Source organism: Sinohyriopsis cumingii, chromosome 9, assembly GCF_028554795.1.
Source record: "Sinohyriopsis cumingii isolate HCF-2022 chromosome 9, ASM2855479v2, whole genome shotgun sequence".
Taxonomy (NCBI): Eukaryota; Metazoa; Mollusca; class Bivalvia; order Unionida; family Unionidae; genus Sinohyriopsis; species Sinohyriopsis cumingii.
The window spans coordinates 27,325,376-27,338,527 of NC_142969.1; the positions used below are offsets into that span (position 1 = coordinate 27,325,376).

The 13,152-nt window shown below is 31.7% G+C and overlaps 1 protein-coding gene across 2 annotated transcripts in view; it reads right to left on the minus strand.

The window, feature by feature from the left end:
- Positions 1-4,990: 4,990 nt before the first annotated feature.
- The window catches only part of LOC149791447 (natural resistance-associated macrophage protein 2-like), a 47,758-nt gene continuing 39,596 nt past the window's right edge, over positions 4,991-13,152 (minus strand). For both annotated transcript variants that reach the window (XM_089969983.1, XM_089969984.1), the window contains 4 exons: positions 12,007-12,082; positions 9,216-9,293; positions 7,928-7,960; positions 4,991-7,150 (listed from right to left, as the gene is read on the minus strand). In XM_089969983.1, coding sequence (XP_089826109.1) covers positions 7,046-7,150; positions 7,928-7,960; positions 9,216-9,293; positions 12,007-12,082 — 292 coding nt within the window. In that variant the 3' untranslated portion in view covers positions 4,991-7,045. The remainder of the gene's footprint in view (positions 7,151-7,927; positions 7,961-9,215; positions 9,294-12,006; positions 12,083-13,152) is intronic.

The window sequence follows — 13,152 nt, forward strand, 5'->3', positions numbered from 1 at the left end:
CATTATAGATGGAAAACATATTTAGCATTAGATTTGATGTCAAGCAGAACTAGGTCTGATCAAATTTACACTTTTAAGAATGTGAGCGTGTGTGTGTGTTAACAGTTTGGGTCAAAGCTTTTTCCAATATTTCTATCTCAATGGCCCTGCAAGTGAGTCGCTTCATATTGTTAATATAATATCACATACTTCCATCTCATAGTACCATTCCTAACCCTGGTGTGTCCATGGAATCAGGAATTATACACATTCTATGTCATTTTGTTAAACGTTTCTGGTTAAAAAGTTTCATTAGTATGTTTCTGTGACCCATTATCTGATTCACTTCATATTTGGAATGGAATATTATTACATACTACCCTTCTGTTTGTTCCATTGCTGCCCCTGGGTGGAGTCCTGGGGTCTGGGTTTATAATGGGGATGAAATTGGGTTAAACATGTTGTTCATCATCCATATTTCTGTTAGCCTTTAACCAATTTGCTTTATATTTGGAATATAATTTCATCACATAACTCCCATTTCTTAGCAGCACTCCTTTCCCTGAGTGGCTTAGGGTAAGCAATTATTATGGGGAAAGGTTTTGCTTAGGGCTATTCCATTTAAATATACATGGTACCCAGGGAAGGCACATTTTTAAAAATTCATGCTAGGGTACTCAGATTACCCAAAGTGTTCATATAAAAACAATACAAAATTCTAAATGGGTGTCTGTTCTATATTAAAAGTGCCTTCCTGTGTCCCATGTATATTTTACTGGAACAGCCCTTAAAGAGTCTGGTTAAAAATGTTTGTATTGCTTGCATTTCCATAGCCCTTTACCCTATTCATTTCATATTTGGAATGTGATATAGTTAACATACTCCCCTTCTGTTAATACAACTCCTGCTTCAGTGCTCTGCCCCTTGATGAGGCCCAGACAGCAGAATTATTATCGGGACACATTTTGATTCAAATTTTTGGTTGAAGTTTTTCATCACTTATATTTCTATAATTACTACACCAATTTATCTCACATTGGGAATATAACATTACATACTCTCCTATTGGTACCACTCCAGCTCCTGTATCCTGCCTCATGGTGGGGACATGTGGTCAAGAATTATATCTGGGACACAGTCTGGTAAAATATTTGGTGTTTTACCATCACAAAAATTCTGGTACACCTTACTAGATTCACTTCATATCCGGAATATAATATCATCACATACTCCCCTTTTCTCAGTACCACATCTGCCCTGTGTTTGTGCTCACAACTGGAGCCATGGACTAGGGGAATTATAATGGAAAAAGCCAATATTTTCAGTAAATTATGGTTCTCTTACTAGTGTTGTTCTGATTATCAATTATAATTGATCATCAGTTGGTTGAGCGAACCAATAAGATAATCAACTGTGAACTCCATAATCGATTGTGTAAAGGGAGACTACTTTTTAGTTGTATGCAAAGCACAAAGGTTAGTAAAACTCCAGCCACTAAAGTTGACCTGAAATTTATTAATTTCCTTCACAAATATAAAACCATAGGATATTTCATAGGTGCAAAATTTCATAATTAGGAACATATAGCCATTATTACATGATCAAGTTGTTAAATTGTTTAGTTAATAAATTTAAGTACATTTTGATGATTTGTTTCAGTTTTAAATTCAACATTATTTTTAGTATTTGTAAACAATGACAAACAAGAAAACCATGTTCTTCTGCACTTAAAATTATAGACACATCACATATGAATGAAAGGATTTTGGGGGATTGTAGCAGTATTTCAGTTACATATGACTTATCAGCCATACAAAGTTGCATTCATTTAACAAAGTTTTAGAACAAGAATAACAGAACATAATAGACAAAAATGTAATATTATTATCAGGTTAACGTATACATGTCATTAAAAGAGATTACTCCTGTACATTTACTGACATCTTCAACTACTGAGCGAAGATATAACTGTATAACAAACAAAAATTAAAATTTGCTCTTAGTAACCGATTATAAGTTGGTTAAGTGGAAGCGATTATCGATTATGAATTTCTGACTGATTCCCATCACTATCTCTTAAATACTTACCATCACATTAAAACTGGATATATATGCCTGCTACTTTCTGAATCCAGCTTTAATAAGAAGACAAAAATTAATTTGTTCTGTTTATATCATGTACACAGAGGGCAATAATTTTTGTTCATTATCTCCCCTTGCTGCCACAAGGTGTCACTGGTTTCTAAATTGAGCAATATACCAACGAGGATGTATGAACTGTGGGGTAGCTGGGAGGGTTTTATATAATGCAACTGGGTAAGTATTCTCTGACATAGGACACCTTTTGGTGACAGTTTTGATTCCCATTTTAATGAACTCTGTCCAATTAATTTTGAATTCAGAATTTTGTATAGTGCCTGACATACTTTTCTGGAATTTCAGTTCCTCATGTTGATGATATAGTATCCATTTTCGTTTACCAAATATAGTCTGTATTGCTAATAAGAGTAACAAACTTTGTGGTCTTACTAAAAATATGTTAAAAACTTTTGATCCAATGGTTTTTCAGGTAAGTTTTTTGTTCAGGGTTTATAATTATGGTGTTTCGTTCATGCTGTTTTACATCATCATGATATATTTTTGTTTTTTATTGGGGATCGGGTAATTTTGCAGATGTGAAAATTCTGTTATAGATTCCTCTCCCCGAGGTACATTTTCTCTTTAAATCAGATGAAATTTAAATATCACACTTGTTGAATTATAATGAAATGTTTATTTTTCAATTGAATACATGCTTGTGTAGACAATCAAGAAGGTTTTAATTGTTTCCCTCAGATCTATATTTTGGTTAATTTAATTAGCAGATATATACAAAATGTTTGTAATACACTGTTGACAGCAATAATCATCACTTCTTTCTATTATTATTATTATTATTGGAATTGCTGCTGTACACAGATAAAGCATCAAACTGGAATTTAACTGTTATCGGTCATATTTTAGTTACACAGGACAATAACTATTTGTTGTTGTTCAATATGTGTGTTAAAATAACTTTAATGTTTTGTGTTGAACTCTTTTGTGAATTTGATAAATGCAGCTGGATGAAATTTACTTGGGAACTTGTTTATTCTAAAATGCCATTCTACTTTACTTGTGCATATGTGAATTAACAATTTGAAGCTTATGTTAATGTTGATATATATATATACAGTGTGTGTATATATATATATATATATATATATATATATATATATATATATATATATATATATATATATATAGTTTTAACAGGAATTTATTTAATAACTGGTTTCAAGGAAATAGATATTTACATTTTTATTTCCTTCAATTACACAGACAAAAATTATAAAATTATAGTCAAATGCAGTTTCAGTGTGTATTAGAATTTTCAAAGGATTTATTTTGATGTGGTCATGTGTACCATAGAAGTTTGAATTATTTTAACAATGAGAAACTTGCTTCGCCACAGCCATTATAATCCTGTTATAGTTATAATTATATTCTTTATATCAGTTGAAAATTTTTAATTTGGGGTAATATTACAAAACACTTTAAAAAAGAAACTTAGATATAAAGTAAGCCTTCCCCATTGAAAATTAAATCATCAGTCTGTTAATAAGGAGAATTTCTTGACATTTGGTAATATAGGAATCACAAAATTTGGTAATATAGGAATCACAAAATTTGGTAATATAGGAATCACAAAATTTGGTAATATAGGAATCACAAAATTTGGTAATATAGGAATCACAAAATTTGGTAATATAGGAATCACAAAATTTGGTAATATAGGAATCACAAAATTTGGTTACACTAATGTGCTAGAATATTTTCAATGACATATTGAAAATTCTCGAAACTTTAAATAAAATTATTACCTACATCAGACATATTCTGAAAATGTTAATGATACAGTGACAATGTCACTGTTTTTTCCAAATGAAAGCCCAAATTTCAAAATATTCATTTGGAAACACCTTTTCCTTTTGAAAGTTCATATCATGAAATTGTTTTATAGAATAAAACAAATAACTATAAATATTCACGTCCTGTATTTTTGAGACTTTCACAACCTTCTCAACAATTATGAGTAGATTTGTTTGGTGTACTTGCATAGAACATAAGAATTTATTGAATTCTTATGCACATACACAAGGTCTCAGAATGCAAAACTTTAATGAGATTGACCTAAACACATACCCCAATGTGAACGTGTAGGCCTTGAGTCATTTGTACTGTAGATAGTTTGATGACTTGTTAAATTAACGGAATTTCTATCAAGTCTTGTGTCCCTCTGAAACTCTTTGAAGATCAGCTCAAAAGGTTTTGAAAATTAGATAGACACATCAGTGTGTGTGTGTGTGTGTGTGTGTGTGGTGTATGTAGACTAAAACAGATGTGCCATATTATGAAGATGAAAGTTCCATAAGTATGAGATTAATACTAAAACATAATTTTAATGTAATATATACTGCAATGAGTAGAGTCATGGACAAGCAAGCCAATAAATCAAGTACAAAACAACTAGAGCTTGTAGTGATAGCTGCACCACATAGGACCCTGATCTCTATAATTTACTTGAAATTTCCTTAAAAATATGAACATTTGCTGGAAAGCCAATGGAATAGCACATATTTGGCTATGCAATTATACACACATCAAATGGCTGGAACAAAAGGAAATACTAATAACGGATAAAACTGGACTTAAAAGACAAAACCTTTTTGTTATATGTACATATAATTGACATACCAAATTGCATCAATTGATATATATATTCAAAGTGGCATTGATGGGACAAAATACACTGAAGGCACATCAAGAGTAAATGATAGTGTACAAACCATGTTGTATTGGAATATGTTAAATGACTCCTGAGCTAATCTAACTAGAAGAATCCACTATAGTGGAGATTTAATACTAACGGGAAAGGTGCTGAGACTTCATCAGAGCTGGGTCTAAAATGACAAAACATTTAAAAGACACATCTATAATAATATTTATTTACAAACCAAATGACATCCAGTTATATGCGAAGGTTGTATCATTATGTTGGTTAAAAGAAGTGTGAATGGACACACTGATGGACAGATGTAAGTACATAAGTAAATTTTAAAATCAGATACTATAGAGCTTCTGCACCTACACAATCCATAATAAAGTTCTGACTATTATATCACATGACTCTAAAAGAAAACAGAAAGCCTAATTGCACACCTAACTGACCTCTATCTAAAATTTAAATGCAAGATTAGCTAGTCAAAAATCCTGGTTTTAGCTACATGTCTACTGCCAACATTTCTTATACTTCTGTTGATTGGTCATAAAAACAGCTTTTTTAATAGTTTCTCCAGTTTTTGGTATCTTCATTCTTTGTTTTTATCAAAAGATCAGCACCATTTGTTGGAAAAAAAACAATGACAGGGCAGTATGCCGGAATGGTTCTCCACAATTTGGTTAATAAATTCTTTTAAGCAGTTTTTGAAAAGGTATATGTCAAGGTTATCTATTTTTAGTTGCAGCAGCCATATTGGACAGCATATCATCAATTGAAAAAACAAACAATCTGAAAGGCCTTAATTACAGGATGTTTTCTGAGAAATTTAATTAATTTCCATTGAGCAGTTTTTGAGAATAGAATTTTCTATTTTTGCTATCAGCAGCAATATTTTGATGGTGGTTTGATACCATTGAAACAAATATGAGAGGTGTTTATGCCTGAATGCTTTCTGTCAAACTTAAATTCTCTCAAATATTGTTAAATTCTTATAATTGATTTTCAACAAGTTATTTAAAAGTTTTTCTGTTTTTAGAAACATCGGCCTCATTTTATTCTTGATTGGCATCATTTGTATAAAATCTAAGGACCTTCATGCCAAAATGTTTTATCTTTAATTTGGTCAAATACCCTTCAAGTGGTTTTTAAGAAGTTGTGTAAGTATTTTACTACTTTTTATCAAATGGGACCATATTTGACAGTAAATTGATTTAGTCTGAAAGGTCTATATACTGTACCAAAATACTTTCCGATAGTTTTGGTTGAAATTGATGAAGTGGTTTTTGAGAAGTTGAAAAATCAAATGCTGACTAATGACAGACAGTACATTCAAAGAACCATACCATAAATGTGTTGGCTTGGTATTAGGACCAATGAGCTAGAACTGGGGTTCTGCAAAATATGGCCCGCAGGCCAGGTTCAGGCTGTGACCTGGTTTTTCTCTGTTCATTTACATCATAGGGTGTCGTATTAGAAATCACTTGTCTGGCCTGCGCCCAGTAGAAAGTTGTCCATGTCTGAACATGTTACGGTTGTTTCATTTAAACACACATGATACTGTCCCAGGAAAGGCAATTTTTATAAAATATTTTCTATCATACTCTGATTACTCTGAGTTCAAATAAAAATGATATAAACTTCTCAAATGCGTCTATGAGTGACAACCCCACAGTAAAGTGCCTTCCCTGGGTCCTGTTTACATTTTAGTGGAGCAGCCCTTAACAATGTTGCTAAAATAAAATAAATATGAAAATTCATTGCTGATGGAAAAATCCTTGTGGCATAAGACATATATCCAGACAATGCTACCATACTACTACAAATAATAGTAACAAAATTCAGGGATATATGCTTTCTTGCCAAGTCTGAGGAGAATGTTTCATTATTCTTATTTTCATTGAAGTATTTAGTTAACTGAAATTTAAAAAATCGCTCATCATCTGACATGAGGTATCCAGCTCAATACTTTCTGTGAAAATATTCCTTTCTCTTTTCAGATCAGGAGCAAACATACAAATTCTATATAGGAACTCATCACAATTTATCTAATGCAATCATCTCACTATATTTTCAACAACCAAGTACATGTCAATTAATAAATTTATAATATCAGCTGTACAACAATGCAAATTTGCCTTGAAAGGATCTATCTGAGGGTCTTTACATTGAACATATACTCTGCCATTGTTGCTTTTGTTTCTCAATCCTTCTTCCTTCCTTTCTCTTTCTTTCTTTTCATTTTTACCCAAAGTCCCACTAGTTCATTTATGGTGAATCTGGCTGTAATATGGGATATTGCAGACAATTTCTTCGGAGAATTTCTTCTTCAACTTTAGTTGTATTTTTTCTTAAACGCTGTAGTAACTTAAGCTGTAATGAAATGTAATAAGAAACAAAACAAAAACTTTATGCATCATGATAAATCCCTTGTATATCAGAGTGAAAACTAATTAACTTGGTCCCTGGAGTCTATTCATTCATTCATTCGTTCGTTTGTTCATTCATTCATTCATTCATTCATTCATTCATTTGCATAAACTTGTACTAATGATAAATGTATCAAAAGCAGGATTATCCACTGTCCCACATTTTAGTGATGAGAAATAAAACTTTATGTAAGAGTGAACAATAAATGTCATTGAATATCTACCTATTTGAATATTTGTGAGGCATTGATCACGTATTCATGAATGTGTGATATTGTTTTTTGTTCTTTTGTTAGTTTTAATGGCATTTAGAACACACCAAGGAAACTGGCACAATGTGACTTCCAAGGACACAATGAGGCAGCCAACCCAGGTAGATATGTACATGTATGTATGTATGTATGTGTGTGTGTGTGTGTGTGTGTTTGTGTGTGTGTATTTATGTATGTATGTATGTACGTATGTATGTATGTATGATGGATGGATGGATGAATGCAGGGAGGAAGGGAGGGAATTAGGTAGGTAGGTAGGTAGGTAGGTAGAGAAGTCAGTAGGTAGGTGGGTAGGCAGGCAGGTAGATAGGTAGGTAGATAGATAGGCTGGCTACATATGTAAGTATCCATGATGTGTGTGTGCATATATAGTGTTACAATTTGCGATAAATACTCATGTTGTACAGTAGACATTCAGAAAATACAGAAAAGACTCATAGGACTCTTACCTTCAGAGACAATACCCTTGAGGGTCCTAGGGCCTGAAATATATTTTATGAAGTAGTTGAAAATAAAAAATTTCTTTTTGAATTGCAGTTCAAGTTTTAGAATATTTTTGTAACATACTTTTTCAATGAAACAGCCTCAAACATTTTACTTTGACCATCTAATAAAAGAAGTAGTTTTAAGAACATTCAATGATTAATCTGTCCAATGCTGTGAGGGTTTTCAAAGAAATAAACTCTTTGGGGAACCATGTAATGATGGTCATGTAACCAGTCATTCAAATCCTTGGAAGGCAAAATAAACAACAAATAAATAACAAATGTGCCTAAATATAGCATAACAAAATCCATATACTAGTATTTCTAAACTGAAATTTTCAATACTACTTTATTTACAAAGGTCTTAGAATAAGATCTGAATAAATTGAATGCTTTCTCTAACCCCAAACCAAACTACCCTTCTTTTGCAACTTTGAGGTCAGTCATATCATCATGTGTTCAATTTATTCCTACCTCTCCGGTGGCCTAGTGGTTAGAGCGTCTGCCTTATATGCGAGTGGTCATGGGTTCGATCCCCGGCTGAATCATACCAAAGACTTATAGAAATGGTACTTAAGCATTAAGAGGTTAGTGTTAGGACTGGTCAGCCTGGTGTCAGGATAATGTGACTGGGTGGGACATCATACCAGATGACTGCAGCATGGTGTCCCAGTGCTAGACATCACTATAAACTGCAATACTGTAGACATTGTAGTGATATGACAGACAAATTGTTTAAGCTACATTGAAAATCCATATCACACACACACAAAAATCAATTTATTCCAACAGCTTCCATTCAGGCTACCTTGGACCAGGCTATTTAAGAAAGAAAGATAGACTGGGAAGTTGTGAATGCATCTAACTATTTTTCATTCACAACTTCTTGGTCAATGATACATTCAACCCAATATTAGAAATTGCAAAAGTGGTCCAAATAAATTGTGGTTTTATTTCTTAGAAGTTTTTAGCAAACAAAATGTATTATTTTTCCTTAAATTAGTGTGATGATATACTGAGGTATATCATTGTCTCGCAGAAATAGTCAAGGTTGTCCAAATGACTGCACTCCAGAAGAAATTAGCTGAGATGAAAATGGAGGTAACCCACAGTGAGCTGTTTGTCACAAACTGAAAACAGAATTATGGTGAGTTATAATCAAGTTAAGAACCATACTTACCAGGTGTGATATGAAGGATATATAAACCATACTTACTAGGTATGATATGAAAGATATATAAGCCATACTTACTAAGTATATTATGAAGGATAAATAAACCACAACAATCAGAGCTGTAATAAGGTAGACATACCATGGCTGATCATCGCCCTTGAAATAAAAACAAGAGACTCAAGTGAGCATGTTATATCTGGCAAAACTGGAAAGACAAAATGGCCATGCAAGAATAAGTTTCATAATGAAGTCACAAATAAGGATTGACAAAAACCAATTCATGAACAAGTTATTTTGATACACCAAGATTTTCACATAGAGAAGGACATCTGTTTCATCTTCAATTTTTCAGATATAGAAAATATAAAGAAATGCTTCCATATGTCGCAATGGTAAAAATAACTGAATATTCAACTCCAAAATATTGGTTCAAACCTAAAGTAAATTATTATTGATAAGCAAACAATAAAGATCCCAATCGTTAAAGGTCTGGAATTCAAATCGAGTTTGTTGACCAAAACATAACAGCATAAGGTCCTTCATTACAGCATGGTTCCTATCACTGAGTATGGCCTGAGTTCCCATTTCATTAGGCAATATTAGAACTGTATGTATAATGAAACTGACTATAAGGCAGTCTCACTCAAAAGTGGTGTACTCAATGGTTCCAATCAACAATGTTATGAGAGAGGATTACTGTATGTATTATGTAACATGTATAATGTAACTTATTATAAGACAGTCTCAGTTAAGGTGATATACTCTATGGTTCCAATCGACAACATCATAATAAAGGAAAAGATTCATTATAAGGAAGTCTCACTATAAGGTAGTATATTCAAGGCTTGAATTGACATGAAGGATTATGTCAATGAATCTACAGACAAACCTTGAAACTTTGGACTGCAGGTCCTAGTTTTTTCTTCAAGTCATCTGCCATTTCTAGTTTCTGAGGGTTGTAGTGCATTATGAAAGAACTTTCATTCTGACTTTGCTGAATATTAAAGTGACTGAAGCAGTTGAGGTTTTACTTTCCTGTTATATGCACCATGAACGAGAAGATATTGACCAAATTATAATGCCAGTAATAAAAAGAAGTCATTTGTCATTAAATTTGTCTCCTTTCCTACTTTACATTGGCTTACAGACATATAGACTGGAAATCAAGGAAAGAAATTTACTTAATGGTTTAGATTCTCTTACATACAACCAGAAATAGCACTACTGTACATACCAGAATAGCACTACAATGCATACCAGAAACAGCACTACAATACATACCAGAAATAGTACTACAATACATACTAGAAACAGTACTACAATACATACCAGAAATAGTATTACAATACATACCAGAAATAGCACTACAATACATACCAGAAATAGTACTTACATACCAGAAATAGTGCTACCATTCATACCAGAAACAGTACTAGTGTACATACCAGAAATAGCATTACAATGCATACCAGAAATAGCACTAGGAAACATACCAAAAATAGTACTACCATACATATCAGAAACAATACTACCATATGTACCAGAAATAGCACTACAATACATACCAGAAATAGTACTACTGTAAATACCAGAAATAGCACTACAATATTTACCAGAAATAGTACTAATGTACATACCAGAAATAGCACTACAATACATACCAGAAATAGTACTAATGTACATACCAGAAATAGCACTACAATACATACCAGAAATAGTACTAATGTACATACCAGAAATAGCACTACAATACATACCAGAAATAGTACTAATGTACATACCAGAAATAGCACTACAATACATACCAGAAATAGTACTAATGTACATACCAGAAATAGTACTACAATACATACCAGAAATAGTACTACAATGCATACCAGAAATAGCACTACCATACATAACAGAAATAGTACTACCATACATACCAGAAATAGTACTACAATACAGACCAGAAATAGTACTACAATACAGACCAGAAATAGTACTACCATACATGCCAGAAATAGTACTACCATACACACCAGAAATAGTACTACCATATATAACAGAAAATAGTACTACCATACATACCAGAAATAGTACTACCATACATAACAGAAATAGTACTACCATACATACCAAAAATAGTACTACTCTACATACAAAAATATTAAACTACAAAATATACCAGAAATAGTACTACAATACATACCAGAAATATTACTACAATACATACCAGAAATATTACTACCATACATACCAGAAACAGCAAACCAATACATGCCAGAAATAGTACTACCTTACATACCAGAAATAGTACTACAATACATACCAGAAATAGAACTATAATATATTACAGAAATATTACTACATTACATACCAGAAATAGCACTACAATACATACCAGAAATAGAACTATAATATATTACAGAAATATTACTACATTACATACCAGAAATAGCACTACAATACATACCAGAAATGTTACTACCATACATACCAGAAATAGTACTACAATACATGTACATACCAGAAATAGTACTACCTTACATACCAGAAATAGTACTACAATACATACCAGAAACAGTACTACTGTAAATACCAGAAATAGTACTACAATACATACCAGAAATAGTACTACCTTACATACCAAAAATAGTACTACAATACATACCAGAAATAGAACTATAATACATACCAGAAATATTACTACATTACATACCAGAAATAGCACTACATTACATACCAGAAATAGCACTACTGTACATACCAGAAATAGCACTACAATACATACCAGAAATAGTACTACAATACATACCAGAAATAGTACTACAATACATACCAGAAATAGCACTACAATACATACCAGAAATAGTCCTACAATACATACCAGAAATAGTACAATGAGGTAGAAATTAATCCCTATCACTAACACAGCAAGGATCCAGACTGCAATCTTCAGAATCCTGTAAGGAAATGGCATATTTATTTATTAATGACATATATTCCAGCATTTCCTTTTACTCTCAGTATTTACTAATCACTTACATATATTCAAACATTCGTATTTAATCTTAATGGAGAGAGAGAGAGAGAGAGATTCATCCATCTCTGTCCTAAACTTATTAAGTGTGGCAAAGTTCTCATTCCTGTCTATAAATCTTTTCATTACAATTTTAATGACCACTGCCATATTCATGTCATGTGACACTGTCATAGTACAATATATATATATATATATATATATATATATATATATATATATATATATATATATATATATATATGGCCTATTGCAATGTATTTGGAATGTTTTGCTCATAGATATTTGTGGTAAATATCATTTATTTGCACAACTGTTTTAAGTAATAGTACTTTGTTGTAGAAATTAGGAACCAGACAGTTTTTTTTCTTGTTATAATTCAGTCCTTCTCTGGATAATTATGTCCATTTATCAGTAATTCACTTTTTATCCTGAGTTAATAATTCATGTAATGATTTTTATTTTCCTCATTTATTTCTGTCATAGTGCTAAATTTTGTATTATTTAACTAATTTTATCATATTGTCTTTAAAAAGACATTTTGTTTCAGCAACATCATATGTCATTCATGTCAGATATAATAGGTCATCATTTTTTACAGTCAATTTTGATCACATATTTGTTTTGTTCCATATATCTTTGAGGTTCTTCTAAAATATCACACAAGTAGGTACATCATTGAAAATACAATAGTAAATTTACACACAAATAAATTAAGTAATTATTAATTTTAATAATAATTATACTAGTGTCTCATTCAATAAATACAATTTTATTTAGCACACAAAAGAAAATTTTGATCCAAAATTTGGAGTGCATTACAGTTCTTACAGTGAAGATCATAAGGACGCTGTGCAGCAGCTATGGATTTTTTATCTGTATATTTTCATTGCTTCCCAGTTACTAATTGCATATTAAGGGCAGGAAAGTTTTCCTATCAATTCAGCTTATTTTAAAATATTTTTGTCAATTTAAAATTAAGAAACCATAAAA